Here is a 26,650-nt window from a genome sequence, read left to right as displayed (position 1 = left end):
TCGGGCAGACACTCAACACTTACCATTAGAGAGTCACACTGTGAGAAAGACAAACTCCCAGAAGGAGCTTTGCTAAGGACCTTTGCAAAATATTTCATTTGAAAGGGTTTTTTGGTAACAGAGTGGTGGGATGTATTGAAAATTTCTTGGATTTCCTATGCAACAGCTTGCAAAAAAAAAGGATTCTGAATAACAAACACTCATGTATATCCATGAATATCCACAAGCACAAATTGCAGATCGAATAAGCAGTAAGATCTATGTGAAAATCAATAATTTGGAAAGAAATCTAAGGAATACAAATGAAACAAGTAAAAAAGGCTAGGTGATGATGCTGAAATATAAAAGCACTGTAGTATGACAAGTTTTCCATGAGAAGCAGAAGCCACTAAGTATGGCAAGAAGTTCCCACTAGATGGCAATGTCTACTCACTACTGACTCCCAATACTGAATAGTTCCGAAATAGTAATTATTCAGAAAAGATAGCTCTTTTATTAACTCTTTAAAAGCTAGTTCAAGCCAGCGGACACAACTCCATTGATTTATATCTGCTCTGTACCAACTCCTCTCAGAGTAATAGCTTTTATCATATTTCTCACACTGTATAATTCAGTTTTGTGGGTAAACTGCGTGTGCTAGGCTTTCAGAAATCACCTTAGTACAGAGACTGAAAAATGAGTGGCAAAGAGCTGGTGAAATTCTCTTGCTAATGGGCAGGTGTTTTACTGTGAAAGAAAATTGTGGTACGGTGTTAAATGTTGTTTGGTGTAATACAAGTTCTTTGAGTCACACTAACTTAACTGTATATTATCAACATGATGCAAATTGCATGGGGTGTAACTTACACTTTTTGTCCACAACTACCAGGAAGCCACTGAAAAAAGGAAAATCCTGCACGTTGTCATTTATGTCAACAATTACTGCAGGTTTGAAGCTGTCCAACCGTTTTAGCCCAGAGCCAACTGTAACGAGGCCCTGAAGTAACTGCTGACCCCACTGGTAAAAATGAGACAAAACCCCACTTTGTCCAAGAGGCCCTCCTTACTGCGTATGACATACTGAACTAAAAATATACCTGTCATTAATAACATTATATAGTTCTCCTCCATTTAAATGCAGGTCAAATGAGCATCTTAAAAAGAGGCTGTAATGACTGACTGCAGCACAAAACCAAAACATTTGGTAGATTTAAAATCTCCTTCACCAAGGATCCTGTGGGACATAGGCACAATAAGCTTTTTGTTTGCAGCTGACTACAGTACTTTTCAGTTTGTTTGCTTTACTTAACCCTCAGAGGCAGGCTCCTTCCCTACAATACTCCATGCCTTTTGAAGGTTTTTGTGTTCAATAAAGTTACTCTTTCTAAGAGGGGTGCAGTTACAGATTTGCTCAGTTAAAGCATTCTGATTCACTGACCAATAAAGGAAGGAAAAGAGAGGGCTTTGTTTTTGCCAGAATTAAACTTCTGTTTTGTTTTGCATTTTTTTTTTGACAACCTGAGGTCCAGCACTGCAAAACACAAAACATAAATGCTCCTATGCCAAAGGGAAGCAAAACTAATGCAGAGCCTCTGGACAGTTTTAAAAGTGGCAATATGCCCCATTACTTTCCTAGCTGGCAGCATTCTCCAAATGACAGACAATCTGGCCACAGACACTAGCCAGCTCCTTATTACAGCACTAATCTTATGTAATGGGAGTGAGCTCACTGCCCTACAAAGCACTAATTATCAACAGCATTTTCCAAAGGATATGAATAACTCCCCTTGTGAGACAGAGGCCCAAGGCATAACCCCAAGTAGCTATATGCGCTTAATCCATAACATGAATAGCTCCAAAGGACTCCTTTACCGCTGTGCCTGCTCACAAGGGTCCTTAACAGTGAAACGCCAGCAATCCAAATACAATGGAGAAGCTGCCAAAAGCAACACCAGATTTTTTTTCTGTTTGGATGGGTGTGCTTTACAGCTGTAAAAGTTACTATTCACAGAACTAAGTGAATTATTTAAATTCAATTTCCCTAAGATATTTTCAAATGTCACATTGTGTCCACTCTTCCTTTGATCAGGCCAATTATTAAGTGTCTCCACTGATAATATAAGTTTTGGTTTTTTGTAGTTTGTATTACATCAAATTTAAAGTGTACAAAGATCCAAGCAGGCATGGACAAATTCCTCTTTTCACATAGTTGTGTGAGTATTTAGGCCTCGCGTTCTTCTCCTGTATCACCGTGATTTTGCCAAATGTAATTGTTTTTACTGCTTAGAGCTTTTTATGATAATTGTGGGATGAAGATTGTCCATGATTCATATTAAAGAGTTGTTTGCTATCACAGAAATGCTGGGAGAAAACTGCACAGAAAAGCACAAGAATAATCCTGATTCTGTAATTTTTTAAATGTAAACAAAGTCTTACATATAGCCATTTTCATTTCTGTGTAGAATGTAAAGCAGAGAAAAACTAATGCTTTCCCACACCAAATGCCAACAGAACAGCCTTTTAACTACACTGTAATAGAAGAAAAGCAGAGCTAACAAAACATGCTCTTTAAAATACTATATTATTTTCTTCTGCCTCTTGCATCTGTCAATGTAATCATACCTGAAATGTCTTGAGCAGAAATTGGCTTGATTTTCAGGAAGTAATGAATAATGAAGTTTTACAAATGTTGGGGGGCTGTGAGTTCTCTGAATACACTTCAGTACCTGCTCTCACTACCTTCACCTTTAAGGCAAATTATCTGAAGTTAGGGACTAGACAGATACACCAAAGTTTGCAGCTTACAAATTGCCTTTGTACTGGTCCATGCGATCTTGGATATTGCTGGTATTCCAAGCCCATGCTTGTGGCAGTGGCCCCTCATCTCCAGCTCTCACTGAACTTTCACCACTAGTGATGATCTAGGTTTCTTGAAAGAGCATTCACTTTTTATGTTGTACTAACATGGCTGCAATCAACTATTTTCCCTTGATATAAAAAGGGAACTGTTGCTGCTGCCAAAGTGTTTTTCATGTGGCCCATCAGCTCTAGAACACTAATCCACCTCTCACAACCACTGGAAACACTGAAAAACTTTCTTTCAAAAACAGAAAAAAGAAAAGGAAAAAAAAAAGAGAGAGAGAAAGAACACATTGTAGATGAGAATAGATTGTTTCCTGCAGTATGGATACAGTATAACAAATCAGAACAAATTAGATTCATATGGGTCACCTGCAATGGATTCCACAGTTTAGTATAACTACAGCTTTTTGGTTTTTTCTGCATATTGGACAAGGTAGCCTAAGCTTAGCCAAGGAGCTCCTTTGAAGATGTGCTCTGACCTTAGCCAAGAAGCTCCCAATTTGTTTTCTAAAGAAATTGCAAAACAGACAAATAAGCAAATTGACCTGGCCAATAAAATTCAGTATAATGAAATCTCAGTTACCTGGAAAGTAATTTGTTTATGGAAAAGTAGCACCTGGACTGACAATTAAACTTCAGGGCGTGAGAGGTAGGACCCAACTACTTTATTCATGTTATTTTGCACTTTTCAAGCCCAGTCTGTGTTTGGGAAGTAGTGGGTACAGCATGCTAAAAAGGCATCTTTTACCAAGAGATGGTGAGATTTTATCTGCATTACCCAATCCATTGCATAAAATTATGCCATTTTGCCTGAAAGCAGGAAACCACTGAGCAGTTTTAAATTAAAAACCACTTTACAATTAAGAAATAAACCTGTCAAAATCCTGTAAAAGCCACAGATAACTATGCATCAAACACTTCAGTGAAGTAGATCAAAAAGCCTTCTTAAGTTCTCTTTGCAGGAACAGAGCCTACAATACTATGATTTAAGAGTGTGGCCATTTCTATTTTGTTAGGGTAATTTTCCTTGTTTTAAAAGTTCTTGTTATGGAAAAGATGTAGACCTAATACAGATATGGACAAATGTCATCTGGACCAAAAAGTTTTAAATACTGCTCCTTGCTTTCTCACTGAACCTGATTGTACTTGCTTTGTTATTCAAGACACCAACATTTTCCTTGAGGAACTCTGAGAATCAGAGCATGTATTTACAAGATCACTCTTCATTTATTCCAAGACTTGCTTACTGGCATTATTTTGGCAAGTTAAACATAAATTCCAGTTGACACATGAAAAACATGCACAGGGCTTTTTTGACTGCTGCTGGTTTTGATGAATTGCTGACAGCCAGCATTTTCTATAGGGGTTAAAAAAAGAAAGCCAAGATGTCAAAAGTGGCTGACTATAGTTAGTCCACTACTAGGCACCTAAATAATTGCCCCTGTTTTCAGTAGGGCTGTGCGCCTGTCAGGGGTACTGTAGGTTCAGTGTAGGTTTCCCAGTAAGAACCTTAATTCTATATGCTCACTTTTTAAAAATCTTGTTTGCATTGTCCCACATGCCTTAAAAAACAAACAAACCTCCAATTCCGCTGAAGGGGCATGAATTGATCTCATCTGGACACTGCACAGGACACTGAATGGCCCTTACTTATTTGGTTGGTGAAATTATCATCCACTGATTCATGAGGTAAGGGAAATTTCCACAACCTCATCTGAGAATTCAAGTTTTCTTACATTACTAGGCCAATGACAAAGGTGAGTTTATCACCCTGATCTCAAATGAACTGACAAGAAGTGTCCTGAAAAAAAGCCCCGCCCCCCCCCCCCCACCCACCCCCGTTTTTTGGGAGCCAATGGAAGTGAGACGGCACAAGATTTATATGCCACTGCTGCATATGACTATGAAGTCCACAAAAAAATAACTAAGGTGGGCATGTGTATTCAATAGCTTACTGTAGTCAGAAATAATGTGCAGTGCACTTGGAAGTATGTTTGTTCATTTTCACTAAGGAATGAGGTATATGCTTTGTCCAACTATCATATTTAGTAGTGGCTGGCACTTAGCTTCAGTTTAAAAAATGTGGAAAAACACAACTTGGTATGAGCTGAAAATGTAAAAAAAAGGCTGCTTTCCTTCCATTGAATTCATTGGTTGAAATACCTTTTAGGTGCAAAGAAAAAAAAAGGTATTCAATCCCTTTTCCAGAAATTGCTAATAAAATACATGCCAACACCTGGCAAAAGAGTTCCTTTCAACATACTGAGTATTTAAGTTGTGGGTCCTTATGTCCATGGAAAATGAGTACCAAAGTAATCCAAACCTTGTTTCATGATCTCCAATGGTAACATCTGTGGTTCAATGATTCCCAATATTCCCAATTTGGGGGGGGTTGGGGGGGGTGGGAGGCATCAGAATGAAAACTCATGTGAAAGAGAAATCACTAAAATGCATGATAGCTGTTTCATCTGGGCAGTACTGGGCCAACAATTCCATCCACATGTCTTGCTGTGGCTGTTGTTAATTTGCCTTTTCTTTTAAGTCAAAAAGCATCGGAACTCTTTTTTTTTTTAACCCAAAACGTAATAAAATCATCTAAGCATGATCTTCAGATTAAATGAAGCTGTTATGGCAGAAAATTCAAACAAGTATAAAGATAAAGATAAATGTACATCAGTTGTAGATGCACAGTCTGTCTAAGAGCTGGAGTGACTTTTCTGATAGTATCTCCAAAAAAACTCTTATATCAGGGGAATCCTCAGTAGACTTGACAAATTTTCCTCTATGCCAGAAGTGTTGAACAGAACTGCAGTTGGATAATATTATCTTGGAGAAAGCATGGAGCTAGGCAACAAAGTTAGAAACAGCTGAATTACAGATCCACCCTGATATGTGAAACACAAGAAGGCTATTTAGATTTTGACTGTATGCAAGAGCTACCTCTAATCTCAGAAATTCAAGTTAGAACCTGAGTGATGATGTAATAATGCTTATTTTCATGATCACAAATTATGTTAATGAGTTTAATGCTATCGTGACTACTGTTCACCTGGAAATACATACATGATGTAATTTTTTGACCTACACAGTATTCAAATTCATTGGAATTTCAAGACCTCATCAGGGAAATAGATTTGATGCATATATTTAATTATGGTATTGTTCCTGTTAATTACTAGAGAAGTAATAAATCACTGTAAGCAGGAGAGTATTTAGAAAGTATGAAAAATAAGTTAAATCTAGGGAAAAGGAGGAAATGAGGAAGCTGCTCAGAACCATGGTATCTAGAAACCATATGGAACAAGTTACGAGGGAAAGCTATTGAAGTAATGAACATAAATGATTTCAAGAGACACCTAAATTGTTTCTGAAGGAAGAGACAGGGGGAAGTTGTTAAAATTAAAAGAAAAATAAAGTGGAAAGAAGATCAATCAAAAGAGAAGTCTGTTGGGCAGATGGTCTTATTCTATTCCTAGAGTATCTAAATTTCTTAAAATTTAAAATTAAAGTGAAAATGTAATACCACATTTACCCAGTAGCCTGCATTAAAGAAAAGAATCTCAGCCCTAATTTTAATTTCCTTGAATTCATCATTCAGTGACATACCAAATTTGTCTTGGAATATGTGAGCATATATGTTGTTTTACACTTGCCAGTGTAAGATAGGCTGCCCCTTCAGGCACTACATTTATGCCCAAATTTGTCTCACCTAGCTTTACATCCCTCAGTGAAGTGTAGGCTCATTTTCCAACCACTGCAGACAGCCCAGTCCACCCCTGAGCACCAAGCAAACCGAAACCACCCTCAGAGGGTGCCTGTTACTGTCAGTGAGGTGTAAGAAGCCGCATCAGGAGACAGAGAATGAACTCATCCAGAATGGAGTTCAAGCCCATAGCCCATCTTCTGCTCCCAAAAATACATGAGGATAGGCAAGAGAAAACAATGAAATGAAACTCTTCTGCTTACATCCTGCAAGACTTTGTGACTCCAAGCACAAATGGGCACATTGGTACCACCACAGATGCACTGAGCAATCAGTCAGAAAACAAAAAGTTTCATCACCTTTTTCCTTCCACCTGTGCTGTCACCTGCCACATGTGGTAGGTTCCCCATGAAATGGCTTATTTACAAGTCATTTTAGAGGACTTTAAGCCTCTGGTTATTTACATGAAATGGTGATAAACGAAGCCTGTTTTGCCCCAGGTGTCTTTCTACGTAAGTTGTAGCCACATGGTATGCAGCAATGATCATTGCATGCATGTGTGAGCATGTGCATATGTGTGTCCAGATGCTTTCTGTTTTAAGAAGAATTCACAATTGGAAAGGAAAATAATAAGCATAACCAGTTCGGGGCTTATCTATGTAATGTTCTTCAGTGGGTGTTTCACAGCAATAAATCACCTGTCCCTTCTACAGAAGAGACAGTTTTGAATTGGAAAGCACTCAATCATTTCTTGTATCCATCAGCTCTTGATTTAGGTTAGTTAAAGGTGGGTAGAGAGTGTTCTCCCTCTCCTTCTGCTGATTTTCCTTCTTGTTTTAAGGCAATAAGAGGTATCAACAGCACCTTAAAATTTTATGGACAGATTATTGGTTACAGGCCTCCTGAACCACCTAAGGATGGCTGCTTCTCCATCCTAGCTGTAGAGCTGCCATACAGACTAGAACAATCTCCAATAATACTTGAGAGGCTCCTTTGTGCACTTTCACAGATCCAGCAAACACAAGAGTTTGAATGCCATATCCTATCCAAAAAATGCATTCTGCTCCATATACAGAAGGGAGAGGAGAGTTGTCACACATGCGTCCTTGTATAAAACCAGAAGAGCACAAACCAGCTCAGCAGAGGCCCTTAAATTACAGTCTCAGATTTTTTGAGATTTTTTATTTGGAAGTTTTGAGAGGTCCCACATACACAATAATAAGAACTAAGAATAAGATTTTAGATCTATATCACAAAATAGTAGTTATCCCGAAACAAGAGTTTGCTGGCTGTTTGCTTGGGTGCATATTTACTGACTGCATTTTTTCATGCCGCTTCCCTCATTGCTTGTGGGAATTTGATAAGCCACCACAAAAAGAAATGAATGAGTGATTTCATTTCAAAGGCATCTTACCAGTGGGCTACCATCAGTCCAGCGGAAATCACGCTCAAACATCTTGTCATTGAGGCCAATCCACTGGTAGTCATGCCCAATACCTAAGGAACCAGAAGGATATTTCTATTAACCTTCCCATAAATGGAAGAGATTTCACCAAAGAAAATAAAAAAAAATTCGCACAGAATGAATCAGACATCCTGTTCTTAAGATTCTTCTGCTCATTATGCAAACAACTATTTACAGGCTGGTTTTCAGCTTTTCAATTTTAATTTGGGATGTCTATAAAAATGCAGATTCTCATCTAACAGTTTTAAACAATCCTCTCTCTTCCTTCCTGATAGCATCTCCCAAAGAAAACAGATTAGTTTCCTACCTGAGTGCATATGAGGGGGAGAAAAAAAATAAAGGCAAAAAAGATTACAATAATAAAAGCACATATTTTAACCTACATTTTTCATGTTTTTGTTAGGCAGTGAGCAGCATTGTCTAGATTGTGCAACACGACATGCAGGAACTATTTCTTTGTGCCTACCTAATACAATATATGGTGGTATGCTCACTGATGTCAGGTGCACAAAAAATCTAAAGCCTCCAGAAAAAAAGTTTCATCAATTTCCAATGCCAAAACAATAGTTCCTGTTCTGTTCTTCAAAAATAAACAAATTTATGTAGCAAATAATAACTTAATAGTGATAGGGAACTTGCATTGACTGCAAAAGTAAACATGAAAAATGCAAAGTGTGCCTTTTAAATATTCTAGAAGTCTATTTTAGGATGGAGATGTAAAAGCTGAGTGTTCAGGAGGATATTTCACTAGCTCTGAACCCTCAGTGCCAGCTCTTGTTTAGATGAATTCTAACAGTACATACGGTTCACAAAGATCTGCTCCTCATGGGACAAAATGCTTGTCAAGTGTGCTCCCTGGAGACGACATTCCCTTTCAGCTGTGTCCCATGTACGCCGATGGGCAAAGTATTTGTAGCACTGTCCTTGGAACTTGTGCCAGCCATAATCACAGGTCTCCGTGTCTGCGACAAACAAATAAATCACATCTCTGTCAATGGATGTGAAACACAGGCATGTTTCATGCAAGCGGATAGATTTTCTGCAGAGCAAAGGTTCAAGAAGCTATCCACCCATTAAGCAGTACAAATGCAAACAATCAACACTCATCCTTGAGACCTCATTACATTTTCAGGTAGTTCTATTTACACAGTTTCAGTACAAGCTGCAAGCATGTTACTTATGTAAGCGGTATAATTGTAACTGGCAACCTTGTGAGCTTCCACTGATTGAATTGTGTTGTATCTGGACAATCTCAAGAGGGCATCTTCAGTCCATAACTGTGGATGAATGAAATGCCTGGATGATGGACTGCAGTTAGTCTACATTTCATCTGAGTTTTCTGAGTCTGTAGAGAGGGATGGGAATTTTTACTTGCAAGGGAAAATGGTTCTTTGAGTGACTGTACTGAATTGCCTTGGTTTGGAAGAAATTAGTAGCTGAAAATAATATGAAGGAAAGTGTTTGTGATTGTTCAGTCCATAGATGCAAAGCTGCAGTATTATCTTTCTGAACTTACACCTCCAAATCCTTCTCCAAAACCCATCTTCCTTGACAAAGACTAACTTAATAAACCTTAGGCATCAGTTTCTAAGGAAGGCTGTAAAGCTGAAATACAAAGTAATGAAATGCACAGTCTGTGCTTGTATGAGGGATGGAACTGATAAGAATGCATAATAGACAGAAGTTCACATCAGCCCATATATCCTTTCATCTAAAGAGAAATAAACTCGAGCCTTGGAACAGTAACAATCCATGGATTTGACGTTAGTTATTTTGTCAAGGTTAGGCAGCTGTAAACAGAATAGATGGCAAGAAACAACAAAGTTCTGGTTCCAAGTTTGCTTCTGCACCAGCACTGCAGGAATGAATCACAGACAAAAAACAGTATTAATAAGACAGGCATAATAAACACGATGCCTGAAAGTGTCTGAGCTGTGCTTGATGATGATAAGAACTTGCCACTGAGAAGAGAGATTTTTAGGGAGGAATGGGAGAAACAATAGGGAAAACTCAGACTGTTTTGAGTTATGGCAGACGAAATGGCATCATAAAGGACACTTCAGCACAAGACTACAGCTTGTTCCGACTACAGCCAGTTCCAGCTATCTAAGTACATGACGGTTGACCCTGAAGGGCCTCAGTTGCAGGATATTGAAGAACAGAAACACAAAGCTTGGACTTCCCCACCCTACCAAACAGGAATTTGCCACTTCCCACCAAGTTTTATCAATCCCCAAACAAAACTGTTTCTGAAAGAAATTGTCTGGCCTTCCCAGAGGTATAGATATGTTCTTGGTATGAAACTGGATTTCTCATTTTTAGTAAGTCAACATAGTCAATAGTCAGTAATATGCTTTGGCCAAAGGGGTCTTTTTGCATTAGTACAGAAAAAGCCAAATATTACAGAATATGCCAATGACACATGACTGCAAATTCTTTAACTACAATATTTCTTAGGTTTGAGCAGCTACCACCTGAACACCAATTGTGGAATAATTTTTTCACACCACCAGGCTGGTTCTTAATTGATAGCAGGAAGAGGCCATTCACATCCTGAAGCACCAAACTGTCTATTTTTAAAAAAAGGTTTTAAATGTCCCAAGATAAAAACTAGATTTTACATGTACATAAGTGAATTTAAAAATGCAAACATATCACTTTGGAGGCTTACCAGAATTTCTCTGACAATTCCTGGCAACACTAAAAACACACCAGTCATTTTCTTAGGAGTCTGGTATCAAAATTGTTTTCTAAAAGTCATCAGTACAGACATAAATGTACCAAATACAAAGGCATAATAGAGCTTAGACTGATTATCTCTCTTCTATTTTCAACAAGTTAAACTACAGAAAACTGCTTGTGCCTTGAGTAATCCCAGCTATGAAAAAGGAATGTAATCTATACTACCAACTTGTCAGTTTTTTATCTTTTCCCGCTTTGTATTCTGTATGAGGTACAGGCTTCAGATACAGCTTTAATCTCTGGCATCTAGGTCATTTTAAAGTTTAGTCTGCCTTTGGCTTCCTAGAACATTTTTTTAACCACACAATGCTGACTAACAGTGCTACGTCGTTTGTGAAGGCACTTAAGATTTTATTATTAATCTTGTTCAGGGACTCCCTTGTCCCACAGGAAAGAAGTCAGATAATAGCAAGCAGCATTGCATCCTGAGAAAATTGTGGCCAGAGAGCATTTCCAGGCTATTCTAATCAAACTTTCCCTGGCCTCTGCTAGGCAAGAAGTGCACGATTCAGGAGAAGATCTGCTGAAAGGCACATGGGGGAGGCAAAGAGGCTTGAAAACACAAAACCTAGAAGACTGGGTTCAAAGAATGAGATATAATGGCCTGAGCATGAATCATAAATAACAAAATTTCTCTTCTTAAGATAGAGGATGCTAAATGGTGACATAGGTTCTCCTAGTTGAAATGCAGGTACTGCAGTGCACATAAAGCTCTTCTCTCCTGTTCAAAATGGCATGTTGTTTTCCAAAAGGGAAAAGTTGAATAACTTCTTTGCACCTGTTTGTAGCCCAAATCTACAAAGACAGAAAAAGACAGGGCTGAAGGCTATGAAATAAATAGGGGTTTGTTTTGTTCAGGGATTTTGGGGTTTTTTTTTGAGAGGAGATGTTGATGAGAAGAGGGGAAAAAGGAATGGCAAAAGGGAGAGTGAGGAGGCTAGAAGACAAAAAATGCAAACCAGGCAAGTAAAAATGTGGGCACTGTTTCATCTCTGCAGTGCTTTGTCCTGTGTGTATCTTACTACATTAATAAAGCTGCAAGGGTTACACAAAAGTAAGAGCTCCATATGGGTATAAGTTTTTAAGGCCTTTACTGAACCAGTAAATTCTAACTGCAGGTGACTGTAAATTTTCTGACCCAATCACCTGTAAGCAGAGTAGGTGCAAGCACTTACTGAATACAATAATCCATGTTCATTGTATACTTATCCAGGGACGTAATCACAGCTTTCTGTAAACTTATTCCAGAATGTGATGGAAAGACTGAAACACTGCTTGCCATATTTATGGTGTTTTAAAAGTTGTCTGACTAGTCTTAAGATTTATGACAATTTACAGGCTTTTTCAGTGATGTGTGCAAGGAGTTACTTACACAGCTTCTTTCCTCGTAACTGCAATTGTATATGTATAACAACATCTCTGAACACTGCACTAAAAAAAAGGTTCTCTGTAGGTTTAATACATAGATAGGTACCACTTTTCAACAGCTGCAATAAGCTGCTGACAATAGGTCCCTTGTCTTTAAAGAAATTCCATAAGAAGCTTAAAGAAAATAAAGACTGAAACACAGGTACTGGAACATAATGAGAGTCTTACTCAGCTGTGAATTTTATCTGTGACTGTGTGCCTTCAGCTAATGAACAAATGCCTGAGGCCTGTTAGCCCACACATCTTGAGAAGAAACCATTTCTCTGGTAACTATTCAAAATAATCCCTTCTCAGCTGAAAGACATCAGTTAGGGACCATCTGTTTTCAGAAAGTATCTTTGCACTGAGCCCTTCTCAAATACTTCCATCCCAAGCTACCAAGCCCTGGGAACAAAGTGAATCAAATGAGACTAGAGTAATCACAGACATTTGAACAATGAGCTTAGGTTATTAAAAAACATTATTCCTGATATGATGACTAAAAACAAAGGTTTTGTTTTCAGAACCTGCAAAAGGACAGCTGGTTACATTACCACAAGGAGGCATGTCCCGTAACAAACACATATGTGCCATTTTGGCACACAGGTCCATGCATGCAGCTGCATTTGGTAAACAGGCTAGCCTAGGTGTGCCTGCAGAGTTCCTGCAGCAGAGAAGGCCAAACCTTAAGTTCAAAACACAAACACCATTCCTTGAAAGCAGGTAGACACCAATTAGAATAGCAAAAAGAGAAAAAGAAAAGGAAACTCTAGCCAGCAAAGGAAGGAAGAGGAAAATCTGAACAGGTGCTCACCCAGTTCTCATAAAGAACACGTATTCTTGAAATTGAGGTTCAAATTGCAAGTATCTACCATTTTGTTGTTTCCCATGTAACTATTTATGCAGTAAGGTACTCCTCACCACAAATACAGATGGCCAGACAATGCAACAACAGCTGCAGATTTTCATACACCCCACTGATCCCTGGGGACTCTTCTCTACAGTTGGTTCCACCAGCCCAGTGTGAGACAGGGTATCAAACAACCCTCCTCTCCTCTTTCCCCAAACATGAAGCTTGCAAAGCAATGCTTCAGGTAGCAAAATTGGGAGGATCTAAGCTCTGCATTCATTTATCTGGACACTGAGTGCTCTCACAGAAGCTTTTCAGAGGGTTGACAATGGAAAGACTGATGGCTCCCCCAGGATAAGGCTCACATCAAGATATACTGTAGCCTGCAGTCACCCTTCGAAAAAGTGGTTTTAGGCTATTTCTGCATTTTAAGAAGTGATGTTCAAATGTCACCAAGTGGCATGCAGAATACGCATCTGTACTTTGAAAAGACACATGTGGTGGGCAAAAGAGAGTATTATCTAACAGAAGTACTCCACTCACTTTTAATCTAGTCTGAACAAGAAGCAATGCTGGCTGACTGAGCTACCAATCTAGTTTAAAAATGAAACACCCTCAGCTGCTCTATTTCTAACATCAGACGACTTTAGCTCTCTTCAGGAAGAAGTTCCTGGGCTCAGATTGTCTGCTGAACTGTTTCCACCTGGCAAGAAAAATGACTGTCAGGGAGCCAATTACAGCTCACTGAGTCTCAGGATTGATTTCCCTCACCCTAGGTTAGATCACCCTGAAGGCTCCTCTAACTTCTACCACCTGTCGGAGCTCCCTGATGTGCAGCTGCACTTCCTCTGGTCACATCCCCTCCTAACACTGACACAGGTGTAATACATCAGCCAAAGATCCCTTAGTCTAGAGAAGTCTCACAGGAGCATTTGGGTAAAATTCTGAGCTCTATGTTTTTTCTACACCAGTGTCGTGGGGCCAGGATGCAGTGGAATTGTCCTCTACTTTGAGTTTCATTTCCAGAGGTAAAGCACGCTCACTGCTTCCATTGCCTTCCATGGCATTTTGAATACTCAGCACTGTGCCTACTAAAGTCCTTCAGCTTGACTTTTTTCAAAGCTTTCTAAAATGAATAGTATATATTGGGAAAAAAAAAATTAAAAAGAGCAATGAAATATAATCTCGGTGTGCTCAACTCCACCTTTCCTGTGGCACCAAGGTACACATTTTGTCGTTCTGGCTGGTCTTTAAATCTAGTGCCTTGAAATAAAGCCTGCTTGCCAGACAACCGTGTCTGAATTGCCAACACAGTTTTATTTTGTCTGGTGGAGTGGAAATTTGGCATTAGATGTTTTTCCCAAGTCCCAAACCACTGCAGAACTTTAAGTGGAGGAAATTTAAATTCCAAAGCTGAGTGAGCAGGGCTCTGGTTCTGATTGACAAACTAGGAAATGTTCACATTAACCACCTAAAATCACTCTCAGGTTGGTCATAAAAAGCAGCTTAAAGCTACCACGGTACTCGGAGCCACTCGCTACTATGGATTTGCTGGAATGAAGGGGAGGAGAAAGGGAGTGAGAACATTTATTTCTTTTGTTGTGAAAACGTTGTCAACTTATAATTCTGGAGAACAGATTCAGAAAGTCCTTTCAAATTACAGGGTTAGCCAGACTACTGAAAGTGTTAAACAGTAAAAAGTGCTGGAGCTGGTCAGCTTTGAAAGTTTTCAGCTCTGACAAACAAATCTCTACAGGTTGAGCCGGAAGAGTTTGCAAACTGCCTTTCACTGAAGATGAGAAACCAACATGAAAATACACAATATTAATTAAACAAATCCAAAGGTCTAGTTCATTCACCTGTGACCAAAACCATTCAGCTGAAGAAAAAAAATATTCTCATAAGCTTTAGAAAGTACACTTTAAAACATCATTTCTTTTTCCCATGGAAATGCCTTCATTAATTTTACTGACAGAACAGATTTTGCTACCCTATTCCTCCTCCTACGTACACATATTGAGTAAGCATCTTGTACTGTAAATATTTCTTGTAAATACAGTGGGAATCTTGCAGGCAATGTTCTAACAATTACAGGGACCTGGACATTCAACCTGATTTCATTTGTCCAGTTTAGAAAGCCTTTTACAACTTCCCTGTAACTGTGATCCTGCACCTACTTTTCCTAACATAATCACAGTACAAATCAATTTGAAAATTCTGGGATGAAGTTGTCAAAGCTATCATCCCCAGTGTATGGATATATAATCTGGCATATTCAGCAGGCTATTCCTACTTTCCAGTGATGTTTGTTGGAAATGATGGGTTCTGATATGTCTTTCACACTGTATATAATTTTTTAAGACAGAAGCTTGGTCAGAGAGTAACTCTGCTCCCACTCATTATCCCATAAGCATCACTACAGTAATGACAGAGCCTCATCATGTGTCTTCCCAGTAGTTTGCAAGCCAATACAAGCAGGCTGTGCTGGCCTTGGAGCCACCTGAAAACTGTATGGCTGTTGTTATTTTGACACAGAAACTGCCCAATATATCAGTTTATATTCAGTACAACAGTAATGTGACTTCCAGTCAGGTTAACACATGGGTAGATTTTGCTCTCATTCATCTGCAAAAGATGGTGCAGATGTAACCTTAAACAAAAAGTCCCAAGCCACAAATCATGGAATCTAATATACACACAAATTATAATCTCTCCTCATGACTGATGACTTCCCACAGATTCTGACGCTCTCTTCCACCCTCTTGTTTTTAGCAGGCTTTGCCTAGTTACTCCAGAAGGGTGTTGAAATGGAAACAGATTACCTCCATCACCATAGATTAAAGAATACACCTTACCTTGTTCACAGAGAGCACCTATATAGCTTGGCAGACACAAGCAAGTAAAGGTATTGAGGCCATCTATACACGTGGCTCCATTCCGGCATGGGTTAGACTGGCATTCATCGATATCTACAACATAAAGATAAAAGTGTTTTTATAACCCATCCACCTCCTAGAAGGGAAATGTTCTTCATCCTTAGTCATAATTATTACTAGGACCAGTTCAATAGAAAAGAATGAAGTATTGCAAAAGATCCAGGTGACTGGTTTATTTACATGATAACTGATTTCACCATGCACAACCTTCCTTTCTCTTCATCCACAAGCCAAGAAGCAGTTTCCTCAGGAAATGTGACATTACTGATCCACAATTTTATATCCTACACCCTAACTCCTGAGTTCATTTCTAAAATCTAGATGTTCAGTTCCTCATTGTGTAGCTGAGAAAGAAGTGATACTGTGCAGTGTGTAGTATTTTCCATACTGGTGGAAAATTTGACTTCAATGTGTGACCCTGGCACAAAAAATTCTCATCAAGTACTGGAGACCTCAAATATCTTCATGAATCTCATCAGAAGTGGCCAGATACTATTTATACTCTGAAAATATATGTGTGTGTATATATATAGACACATTATTTTATACTCTGAAAAAAAAAGATAAAATTATTGTCTCTGACCTCTGGTTTGCAACCAGGGGATGCCGTATTCCTTGACAAAGAAGATTTAAGATGCCACATCTAAAACTTGATATCTACCAGCAATAACCCACTAGGAAGCTAGCAGACTCAACAGCATGAGTTAGGAAAGCAGCGAAAAACTCTGGCTAATTATTTTTTTCAATCACATACTGTCTTGCAGAACACAAATAAAACCATAGTAATCCTGACAATTATGCTGCACTGATATCAACCTTTGGGTCAGGTTGGTTTTTTTCCTCCCAAGCTATATATGACAATTTGAACTCATTTTAGCAACATTGCATGAGTATTCTTTCGTTCAAATTTGGCAGGCAACTCTGTAACATGAAAACCCATGGTAATTAGCAGGGAACGAAACTTACAACTTTTCAAAAGCCTAAACCAGCTCTACACTAAACAACAAAACTACCTATTTTATTATACTTTGGCTTGCTGGTTGGAAGGAAACTCTGGTTATTCTGAACTGTACTGGTGAGTCTCTTGAAACTCACAGTCATAGCAGGTAAATACAGATGTCACAGGCAGGTTGAAGAGGTCTTCAGCTAGAAGAGTTACCAAAATACTAATTTATACCAAATATGTATATGCTTATGATCATATTTACAATTTCCTTGAAAAATATCAAGCTGGCAATCAGTGCTCAGCTTCCTGGTCACATCTGGGATTAGTTTATTTTACCACCCTTTCAAATACTTACACAAAGCTCTTAAGAACTACCCCAAAAATTAATGTTTATTTGGTTTTATTTGATGTATTTATTAATTTAATGTTATGAATTCTAGGTCATGTAGTTCATATACAATTCTCTTATGTTTGTGTGTGTACACATCGGTGCACTTTATGGGGAGAGAGAAAAGGGGTAAGTGGACCCCCTTCATTTTATTGTTCTCTTCTTAAGTAAGGCCTCACTGTAGAATTTTTCAAATGTCTATGTATTCCTTAACTTCAAAACCACTTCTGCAGATTTCATGTAAAAAAACTTTATACTCAACTTAATCAGTATCTAAATGGCTTCAGCTTACCTAATTCACACTGCTCACCACTGAAACCTGGCAAACATGTACAGATGTAAAATGAACCACGTGGATAGCAGGTACCACCATTAAGGCAGGGATTACTTTTGCATGGATCTTGGCCTGTTAAACAAGTAGAAAAAGAAAATTGACTCTGTAGTTTCAAGAAACTGTTGTTTTCTGATTTTTTGGAAGAAGAAATCTTTCTTCATTTCTGCATTGATGTTGCAGACTTTACTGTAGACTTTACAGAAAATCTATTAACATAATAAACTACTGAGAATAAGGTAGTTTTGTAAAATAGTGAAGCTTATTTTCAGGTGTCACTATTTTCAACTTTAACAACAACATAGCATTTACTATGAACCAGTATAAATAATTTTCAGAATTACATTTTGTCATAGCAATTTGTACTATATTTGGCAGTCATGATAATCTATTGAGGATTTAGTCTGCATGACATGACAATTAATTACAGCCGAAAACAGTTAAACATATGCAAAATGAATGAAAAATGGGTTTTTTTGAACAGAGTTAGTTTATGTAGAATGATTGGGTACACAGAACATACTGGCTGGCCGCAGTTGTTTCACTTTGTTATATTTAATCAATCAATGCCCACAAAGTCTTATTTCTTTGAAAGAATGTTTTCACACATGCATATTTCCCACCTGCCTTTCTTAAAAACACATTTCAAGAATACAGATAAAGGTACTGAATACATTCATAACTGAACTAAACATTAAGATAAAGGCTTACCTGCTGTGAAATCTTCAGTTGTTATGGGAGTAATCATGTAAATAGCTTTTCCTTGCAGAGGTTTATGCCTTCTAGTGATGTTTATTTCAACTGAGTTTAGATACCTAGGTATTTGCGTTTGATTTGATGCCTAGGCACAATCACTCACACAAACAAATATGCACTAAATAACCATTTCTAAGTATTAACTTCTCAGAGTTAGAGGAAAATCATGAAGACAGTCCTTCTAGGATACAAGAAGAAAGCCCTGGCTTTGAATACTTACAAAATCAGTAAGAGTTCTGTAACCTATGTTAATTCAGAAACATGAGAAAAGTTTAGATTTTTCGTTACATTTTCCCAAAACAATCTGACTATGGTTTATGAAATAAAGATAAGTAACATCTATCTTAATCTTGCAAGTTAGACATTCAAAGGAGTCTTTTTAAAGTACCAAGTTCCCTATCTAGTCACTAGAAAGCAGAAGGTTCAGTTGAAAGCCTCCAGAAAAAAAATCCCACCTACTTAAGTTTGGGGTTGTAATTAAGTGGGCAGGATCTTGCTTTGGAGGTTTTGAAAAGAATGTGATCATATCCATAAAACAGGGTACTTGTTTTAGGACTGCTTCACTGAACATCCCAAATGTAGGGAGGGCTATGTTAAGCACCTAATGATGGTTATCATGCATTTGCTGTCTGTTTCTGCTCCTATGGACTGGATATTTTCCCAGTAAACATTTTCAAATTGACAATTACCTGGATTATTTGAGGAAAAATAATAGAAAATCATATACAATTGAGACAGTTCAGTTCTTTCCTCATTTATATCTAGATAAAATATGAATTAAAGAGACACTACTCATACCGACCCTACCTGCATCATCTGTGTAATTGGTGAAATGGTGCCTAATAACTATTATGTAAAATAAAACTGTGGCAAATGACATATAACAAAAAGATCTGTAACTTATAAGAGACAGATACTATATCAACCAGTTAAAGCTACAGACAGGCTGAAAACGTGAAGTCTCAGTTTTGTCTTGTCTGGAAAGATAGCTTGTAGGTTAAGAGAGGTTAAATTTATAGAAAATTCTGATCCTAAAATGCACACTAGATCTGCTCTCTAAGTCAACTGCAAGATGTTATAACACAACCCTACCTATAAACCAATTGTATAAGCACTATCATCATGCCAACACAGAAAAGCTATCAGACAAAATTATCTGTTGGGAATTGGAAAATTAAATAATTACAGCTGAATTCTCTACCACAATCAATGTTACCATCCTGTCCTTTAGAACCAGCTGGTCACCTCAAGTCTGATCCAGACCTCCATATTCAAACACTCAGGAAAAGTCACTGAGCTTGAGTTTTGGCACCCCCATCCTCATTCACTTCATAGGGGTTACAATCATGCTGATTTCAAAGCTTGAGGCTCATGAGTTCTGTTGCTATTTCACACAGTGCTCTGATTGTCATACCTCTTATCAGAGCTAAGACATGCTTTTACAAGTAACACAACAAACATATACGACAGTGATCATATTTGGAAGTTACCTGGAATTTGCACTGCTGTGCCTTCAACTGAACCCACACTGGTGCCAATCAGGAAATCTGATCCATTAGTGACTTCCGGAAGGGAAAATGATGAAGTTACAAGTTCAATAGTATTTGGCTCCTCAGAGCTTATTGTTGACTGCACATTTTGATATGGACTGTTTCCAGGGGCAGTGCTGTTTGTTGCAATGTTAGAAGAAACTGTCGTGATCTCCTCTCGACCAAACAAAGCTGACTGCATTTCCATGCTTCTGTCCAATGGTTGTGAAGATGAAGCTAGCATTGTAACTGCTTCCTGGTCAGGTTTAAATACTTCACTTTCAATACTGTTGGGTGAATCTGAAACAGGGGTGGAAAAAAGCCATGGGACCTCTCTCTCAGGACTCCTGTCATATTCTTGACGAGGGTTGTTCACTCTCTCTGAGGAAGCTTCAACTTCTACTGTACTAACTTTCAGAACATCTGTGCTTGCTCTTTCTCCAAAATTCATAAAAGCAGTAGGCAAGACATGTATTGATGAATGATCTCCAGAAACAGTAACTTCTTCCTCAACAGCTAAATCAGTTACAGAGGTTTCTCTCTCCTCTGCCTTGTCTGTTACAAGCCTATTAAACTGAGGAGTACTTTCAGCAGTTGTGCTCTCTGAAACAGGCCTGGGAGAAAACTCCAGCAGAGAAGACTCTGTTCTGTCAAGAAGGTCTGTAGTGGGAGGTTTATATGTTGCTGCAATATCAGAACTAACCTCTTTGAAGGTTCCTTCTGATGAATGATCGGACTGATCTGAAAGCTTTGATGATGATGTACTTGGAATGATTACCTCAGGATACTCAGATACTCCATTAACTAACTGAACGGTTACTGAGGATTTAGGAGTTTGAGGTATGGAATAAAAGCTCGCTGAATCTGTTTCTTCATACTCTGCTGATGCTGATTTTGTGTTTGTGTATACTGTAGGATGTTTTTCTTCATTCTCGCTAGATGATACAGTTGTCAGTTGGGATGTATGCTGTGTGGTGACAATACTTACATCAAATACATCAGTTGCCAAAGCCTTTTCTGTCTCAGTAGTTAAAACTGGTGTAAGAGAAGGAACCACAGACTGCTTATCATCCAGTTCTTCTTGGCCCATTCCAGAAAAGCCAGAGACAGAGGTTGTTTCACTTTGATCTGCTATTACTTGGTTGTTTGCTGAAGTATTCAGCTCATAAGTGTCTTCTGTTGTGCTTGTTACAACATGTTTAGACTCATGAGGCACATGAGGGCTAGCCAGTGATGATACTGTAGGAAAGAAAATGCCCAGTTCAGAGAGTGTGGTAGTGACGAGAGTTTCTGTTTCAAATTTCATGGCATTCCCTGAACCCATATCTTTGTCATCTGATTTTGGTCTGTGCCTAGCTGTTACTGATTCACTACTTGGCTGACTGGAAGTAGTTAAAGAAAGACTATCATCAAATCCAAGTACCTTCTCTTTGGTTATGGAAATTTTAGGTGTTGAATAGTATTTCTCCCCTTCAGCTGTCATACTATCATCACTGCCGTATGTTGACTGTATGACAGGATTTGGCATTGTCTGCACACTTATTATATCTTCAGGCATTGATTTTGAGTGATCCATGTCTATAATAGTTGTTTCTTCTGGTGGGGTTTGAAGTCGCTCTTCAATTAGTGTAATATCACCATAAACAGAAACGTTCAGCGTAACACTCCTTTTATCATCAATCATGGGAATAATTTTCTCATATATCCCAGTATCACTTGTTAGTTCTTCTGATGTAGCTGTCTTTGGCTGAACAGCAGATGGATTTGTCATGACCTCTTTTTCTTCTATAAAAAAGGATGGTAGTCCTGTGATGGCAGTCTGTGATCCACCTATCGGTGCTTCTGTTGTCATAACTTCAGAATAAACGTCCCCATGAGCACTAGATGAAGCATTTAGTTCTACTTTTGACACAGGGGATATTGACAAATGAGTAAACAAATCAGGAGAAGATGAATCCAAAACACCAACCCAGCCAGATCCTTCTCCAGAGCTTTCAGGTAATACTCTGCTTGGCATTTTTGTTGTTGATGTTACAAATGATTCTTCTGTTTCAGGATTAGGAATTCCACTCAGTATTACAGAAACAGGAGTTACGCCATCTTTAATCAGGAAATGTGAAGTTTCCTCTTGAGAAACAGCTTTAGAAGTAGCTGTTGTCCTGTCTGTTTCATTTTCTACTCTCCTATAGTTAGTTTCCTTATTGTGAGGTTCTTCAATTGCAACAACATAATGTGTCATCTCTTTAATATCTTTAGAGCTGAAGCTCTTGGAACTCTCTTCAGCTACAGCTGGGGAACTGGTGATCACTGAGCTGGGGAACTGGTCTTCTGTTTCTGTCAGCAGCTCAGTTACAGCACTTGTAACTTCATTAACTTCAGCATTTGATTCAGTGCTTCCTCTTTCAAAGTCTTGTGTCTCATCAGTTGAAAGTTTGGGTCCCATATTTGCAGGATGAGAAGTTTGAGGACTTGAAGTACTCATGATTTCTTTGACAGCCAATGGCACTACAGACGGAATAACAGCAAGGTCATCTCCTGATCCTTGTCCTGAAAATAATGGATCACGGATGAGCTCGTTATTTGTTAGCTTTTCTTCTTTAGGTGTCACCAGGGAATAGGGAATAACTTTTGTAGGGAAGATGTTTTGTACCAGCTCCTCCTCTTGCTCCATATCTGTAACTGGAGAGCTTATGTATTTCCTTTCAATCTTTACAGGCTCAGTTACTCTGTCATCATTGAATGGCAAAAGTGTTTTTTTAATAGATTCAGTTTCTAATTCCTTTTCTTCTGAATACGGGCTGACAGTTGGAACATTCAAAAATCCCAGATGTTCATGGTTAGCCTGTGTACTGTTAAAGAATGGATCTATTGTTTCTTCAGAAGATTCTATAGCTTTTGGTGAAATTTCTCTTGGCTTGTCTTCCCTAGAGTGTGTATCTTCCACCAAAGGAATCTTTGTAGTAAAAGCTCTCACTGTCAGTTCATCAACTCTTTTCTCTTCCATTCTTTTGTCAGTTACAGTTGCCGTTGTGAGTACTTCATATTCAGTACTTGTGACTAGCTCATCAGGTTCAGTAGTGAAGGCATGATCCATAGATGATGTGCTGACAACTTTTTTGTCATACTTCTCTTGTGTTTCTGGTCTCCCAGTGGGTGAAACTGCTGTTTTTGTAAACGATTCAATGAATGTGTCTGCTTCTCCAGATCCCTGATCAATAAATGAGAAATGACTTCCAAGTATTTCTTCAGTAGGTCCATTAGACATTAGTTTTGTGGTGCTGCTGTCACCTTTGAATTCTTCTCCAGAGCCATACTCAATCAGGAGAATCTTGCCTAATGAGACCGTTGAAGAACTAACTTTTGTATTTTTGCTTTCTGTAGATTCAGCTACTGCTTTTATACTGCCAGTACCATGTGTCACCATGATGTCATGAGTGCTGTTACTAACCACTGATTCTGGAGATGATGTGATCTCATCTGTTTCTAAATTTTCAGTTTTAAGTCCTGGTGCCACATGAGATATTATCTCTTTTCTAGAACCAGGACTAGATTTTACTTCAGAAGGAGCTATGTCAATTGGTTCTGTTTCCTGGTTTTGTTCTCCTGGGTTTCCTGTACTAAACACATCCTGGGACATCTGACTTGCTACCCCAGACTCCTTTGACAAGACATCTGACCCAGTACTTGAAACTGATATTGCTGATTCATCTGTTCTTGCAAGTTCTTCATATTCTGTTGTAGCATTTTTCAGTGAAGCATTATTTATGCTGTAAACTTTTCCTTCATGCTTTTCTGTTTGTGTTTCAGTGACAGGCCTTAATGGAACTGAAGTCAAAGTAGCAGACTCAACGATAACATCTATGTCTCCAGAACCTAGATCAATAAACGGGGAGTCAGTACTTACCACTTTTGTTGTGGGACCCCCTGAAAATATGTCTACTGGTTCTTCTGCTGATCCTTCATGTATAAAAAGCTTCTTCTCTCGAGAGAGAGGAACACTGGTGACCTTTTTGATTTCAGAACTTATGGTACCTGTTACTGGTACTGTTTTACTGAGCAGGGTGGGCTCCTGACTTACAGTTCTGACTTTACCAGTAGTGCTCCCAAGTTCATTCAACTCCAAATTTCCCTCTGCAGCAGTAACTGAATTTTCCTGACTTGAGTAAACAGTGGCCTGTATTCCTTTTTCATCTTCAATATTCTTTTCAGTTACAAGAGAGCTGGCAACTACTTTTTCCATAATAAACTCAGAATTGGTGGCAACAGTTACTTCAGAACTTTGATCAAAAGCAGAAAAAAGAGTGCCAATTCCTCTGGGCAAAACAGAGGTGATTCCTGAAACAGTTACAGAAATTTCTGTACTTTCTGGCAGTACCGTGCCAGAAATCAGAGAAATATCTTGCATTGAAGGTGTTTCTGTTACTGCTGTTTCTGTTGTCATAGATGAAGCAATAGTGATGTCCTCTTCTACATCTCCAGAGCCTTCTCGAACTATAAAAGAAGCAGCACTCATCTCAGGGTCTGCTATATGACTGCTTGTTTCCAGAAGATTTTCAACAGGGGAATTTGCATTAAGTTTAACAGTTGATTTGTCATGATCTCCTGGAGCAGAGGTTGTCTCTTCTGGAATAAGGTCTTTCACACCTATGCCAATCGTAACAGTATTAAAAACTGCATCTAGAGAAGCAGTTACAGCAGAACTTTCCACAGTAAATGCATCAGGAGCAGAAGTTATACTGGAATTTTTTTCATCATCTTCCTTTCTTGACATTGTCACAATTTCTGGGAAGACAGAACTGGATAAATCAGATTCGGTGGAGCCATCTCCAGAAGATTCGCTAGTAATCAAAAGCAAGTTTTTTGTGTCTTTAGTAGAGCTCTCCTCAGTTCCATGCCATGTTATGGTCTCTTTATTTTTTTGTAGAGACTGCTCGTATAAAGATGTAATGGATATTGATTTATCTGTTGTGGAGACTTCTGACTCACCACTATAAACAGGTTCTAACATTGCAACATCTGCTGTCGGCTGTGTAACTTCAAATGCCCCTATTACTTCTCCAGCTTTGCTTGGTTGCATAGTACCAGAAGCTTCAGTTTCAGGAATTATAAATGTGTTTGTTTCATTGATTTGAGCAAAGGTTACATTTTTGGAATGTGCAACGCTTTCAATTTGGTCACTTCTTGCTTCCTCAGCTTTTGTGCTCTTAGGTGCACTAGTAACTTGCTGCTTTCCATTGATGAACTGCAAAGCTGGCGGAGTTGTAACATCAGTAGTATTTTCACAGTCTTCCTCTTCTTCAAATTCTATAAAGTTTGGAAAGAAAGGATCCAATATTATATATTCAGATGAATCCTGCACTGAGTCTGAAGTACAGGGTTCAGTCTGAGCTGATTCTGCATCAATGTGGGGTTCATCTATTGCATGAGGAAGCATGTGACGACTGAACAGATCCAAAAATTCATTCACCGGATGATCTGAAAAAAAAAGAGAGCTTTTCATAATCCCTAAGTGACAGCGACGGTTGCGCATTATAGTAGACATATGTAAGTACAAGAAATCCATAGGAGAAAAAAAAAAACAAAAAAATTCAAAATGAAACATAGTAAATTCAGTGTGTCTTCTATTGACACAAAGTTAAATGCAGCCACAGTGTTTGACTTTCTAGTTGAAGCCTTTGTGTATATTGAACACATTGATTATGTAGTACTGTCGATTACCATGCGTGTTTAGTCCCAAACCCACCTCTCAGCTAATTTATCCTACGCTATTCAGCAGTGATAAGAAATGGACAAGATGAAAATCATTTTTAGACCAAAAGACTCTGGTGCCAACCTGCAGCAACTGCTTCCATGAATTGGAGACATCAACTAACTTTTACCAAAAATTGAACTTACACAAAGCTAAGCAAGACAAAGTCTAAAACAAAATAGGACATACAGAATATTCATCTGCAACTCCATTTATTCTTGGTATAGAGTAATTCAAATTACTAGGACCACCATAAAAACTACGTTAATTGTTCTATTCTTTACACTCGGACCCTAAGTCAGGAAATAAAGTCTCACTTTACAAAGTTGTTGCTATTTGGCATTATAAAGCATTATGAAGCAACCAAGAAAAAATATCCCAGATTCAAAAATCAATCACCATTCAGAGAGTAACATGACTAAAGTCCAGCTATTTTCTTCTGCTTACCATTCACTTTCAATTATTTACACACTCACAAAGATCACAAACCTCTCAATTTTTTTCTAGGTGGTCAAGCAAATGAAGAGGAGGAAGGAAGTTCTGAGTAGACAAAGTTTTAGCTGCAGAAGATACATTTCTTTCTTCTGAGTCTATGTTTATAAACCTTTTGTCCAAAGCAAAACCACTGTTTGATGGTATAAACTGGTGTAGCCAATGGATCTTTGTCTACATCTGCCAGTAGAGGATCTGAACCAACATACAGGACTCCTGTCTCACAGCACTGTCAGCAATGATTGCCCCCCAAAGAATATTTGCAGGTATTCTGGCATATCCAATATATGACAGAGTACAATTTTTGAGTAAATCTTCCTCATTAAAACTATTGACAAGACATAAAAAATAAGAACCTGACAGGTGAAGTATTTCATTAGTTTGAAGTAATTCCCGTGCATATGAATATCATTTAACTTCTAGGACTACTGAGTCCTCACAGATAGAGCAATCATTTGATTGTTCTGGAAAAGAATGTATTAAATCATATTAAACTGATGCAGAACACTGTGAAA

General features: G+C 38.4%; 1 protein-coding gene across 1 annotated transcript in view; it reads right to left on the bottom strand.

Moving 5' to 3' along the window:
• Window positions 1-26,650, bottom strand: part of VCAN (versican) — a 104,206-nt gene that overhangs the window by 9,422 nt on the left and 68,134 nt on the right. The window contains exons 6-9 of the mRNA XM_075726611.1: window positions 17,571-17,684; window positions 15,864-15,977; window positions 8,813-8,971; window positions 7,959-8,041 (exon numbers count right to left, since the gene is read on the bottom strand). Of these exons, the coding sequence (XP_075582726.1) occupies window positions 7,959-8,041; window positions 8,813-8,971; window positions 15,864-15,977; window positions 17,571-17,684 (470 nt within the window). The remainder of the gene's footprint in view (window positions 1-7,958; window positions 8,042-8,812; window positions 8,972-15,863; window positions 15,978-17,570; window positions 17,685-26,650) is intronic.

This window comes from Pelecanus crispus, chromosome Z, assembly GCF_030463565.1.
Source record: "Pelecanus crispus isolate bPelCri1 chromosome Z, bPelCri1.pri, whole genome shotgun sequence".
In the NCBI taxonomy this organism is placed as follows: domain Eukaryota; kingdom Metazoa; phylum Chordata; class Aves; order Pelecaniformes; family Pelecanidae; genus Pelecanus; species Pelecanus crispus.
This window is presented reverse-complemented; position numbering and strand designations above follow the sequence as displayed.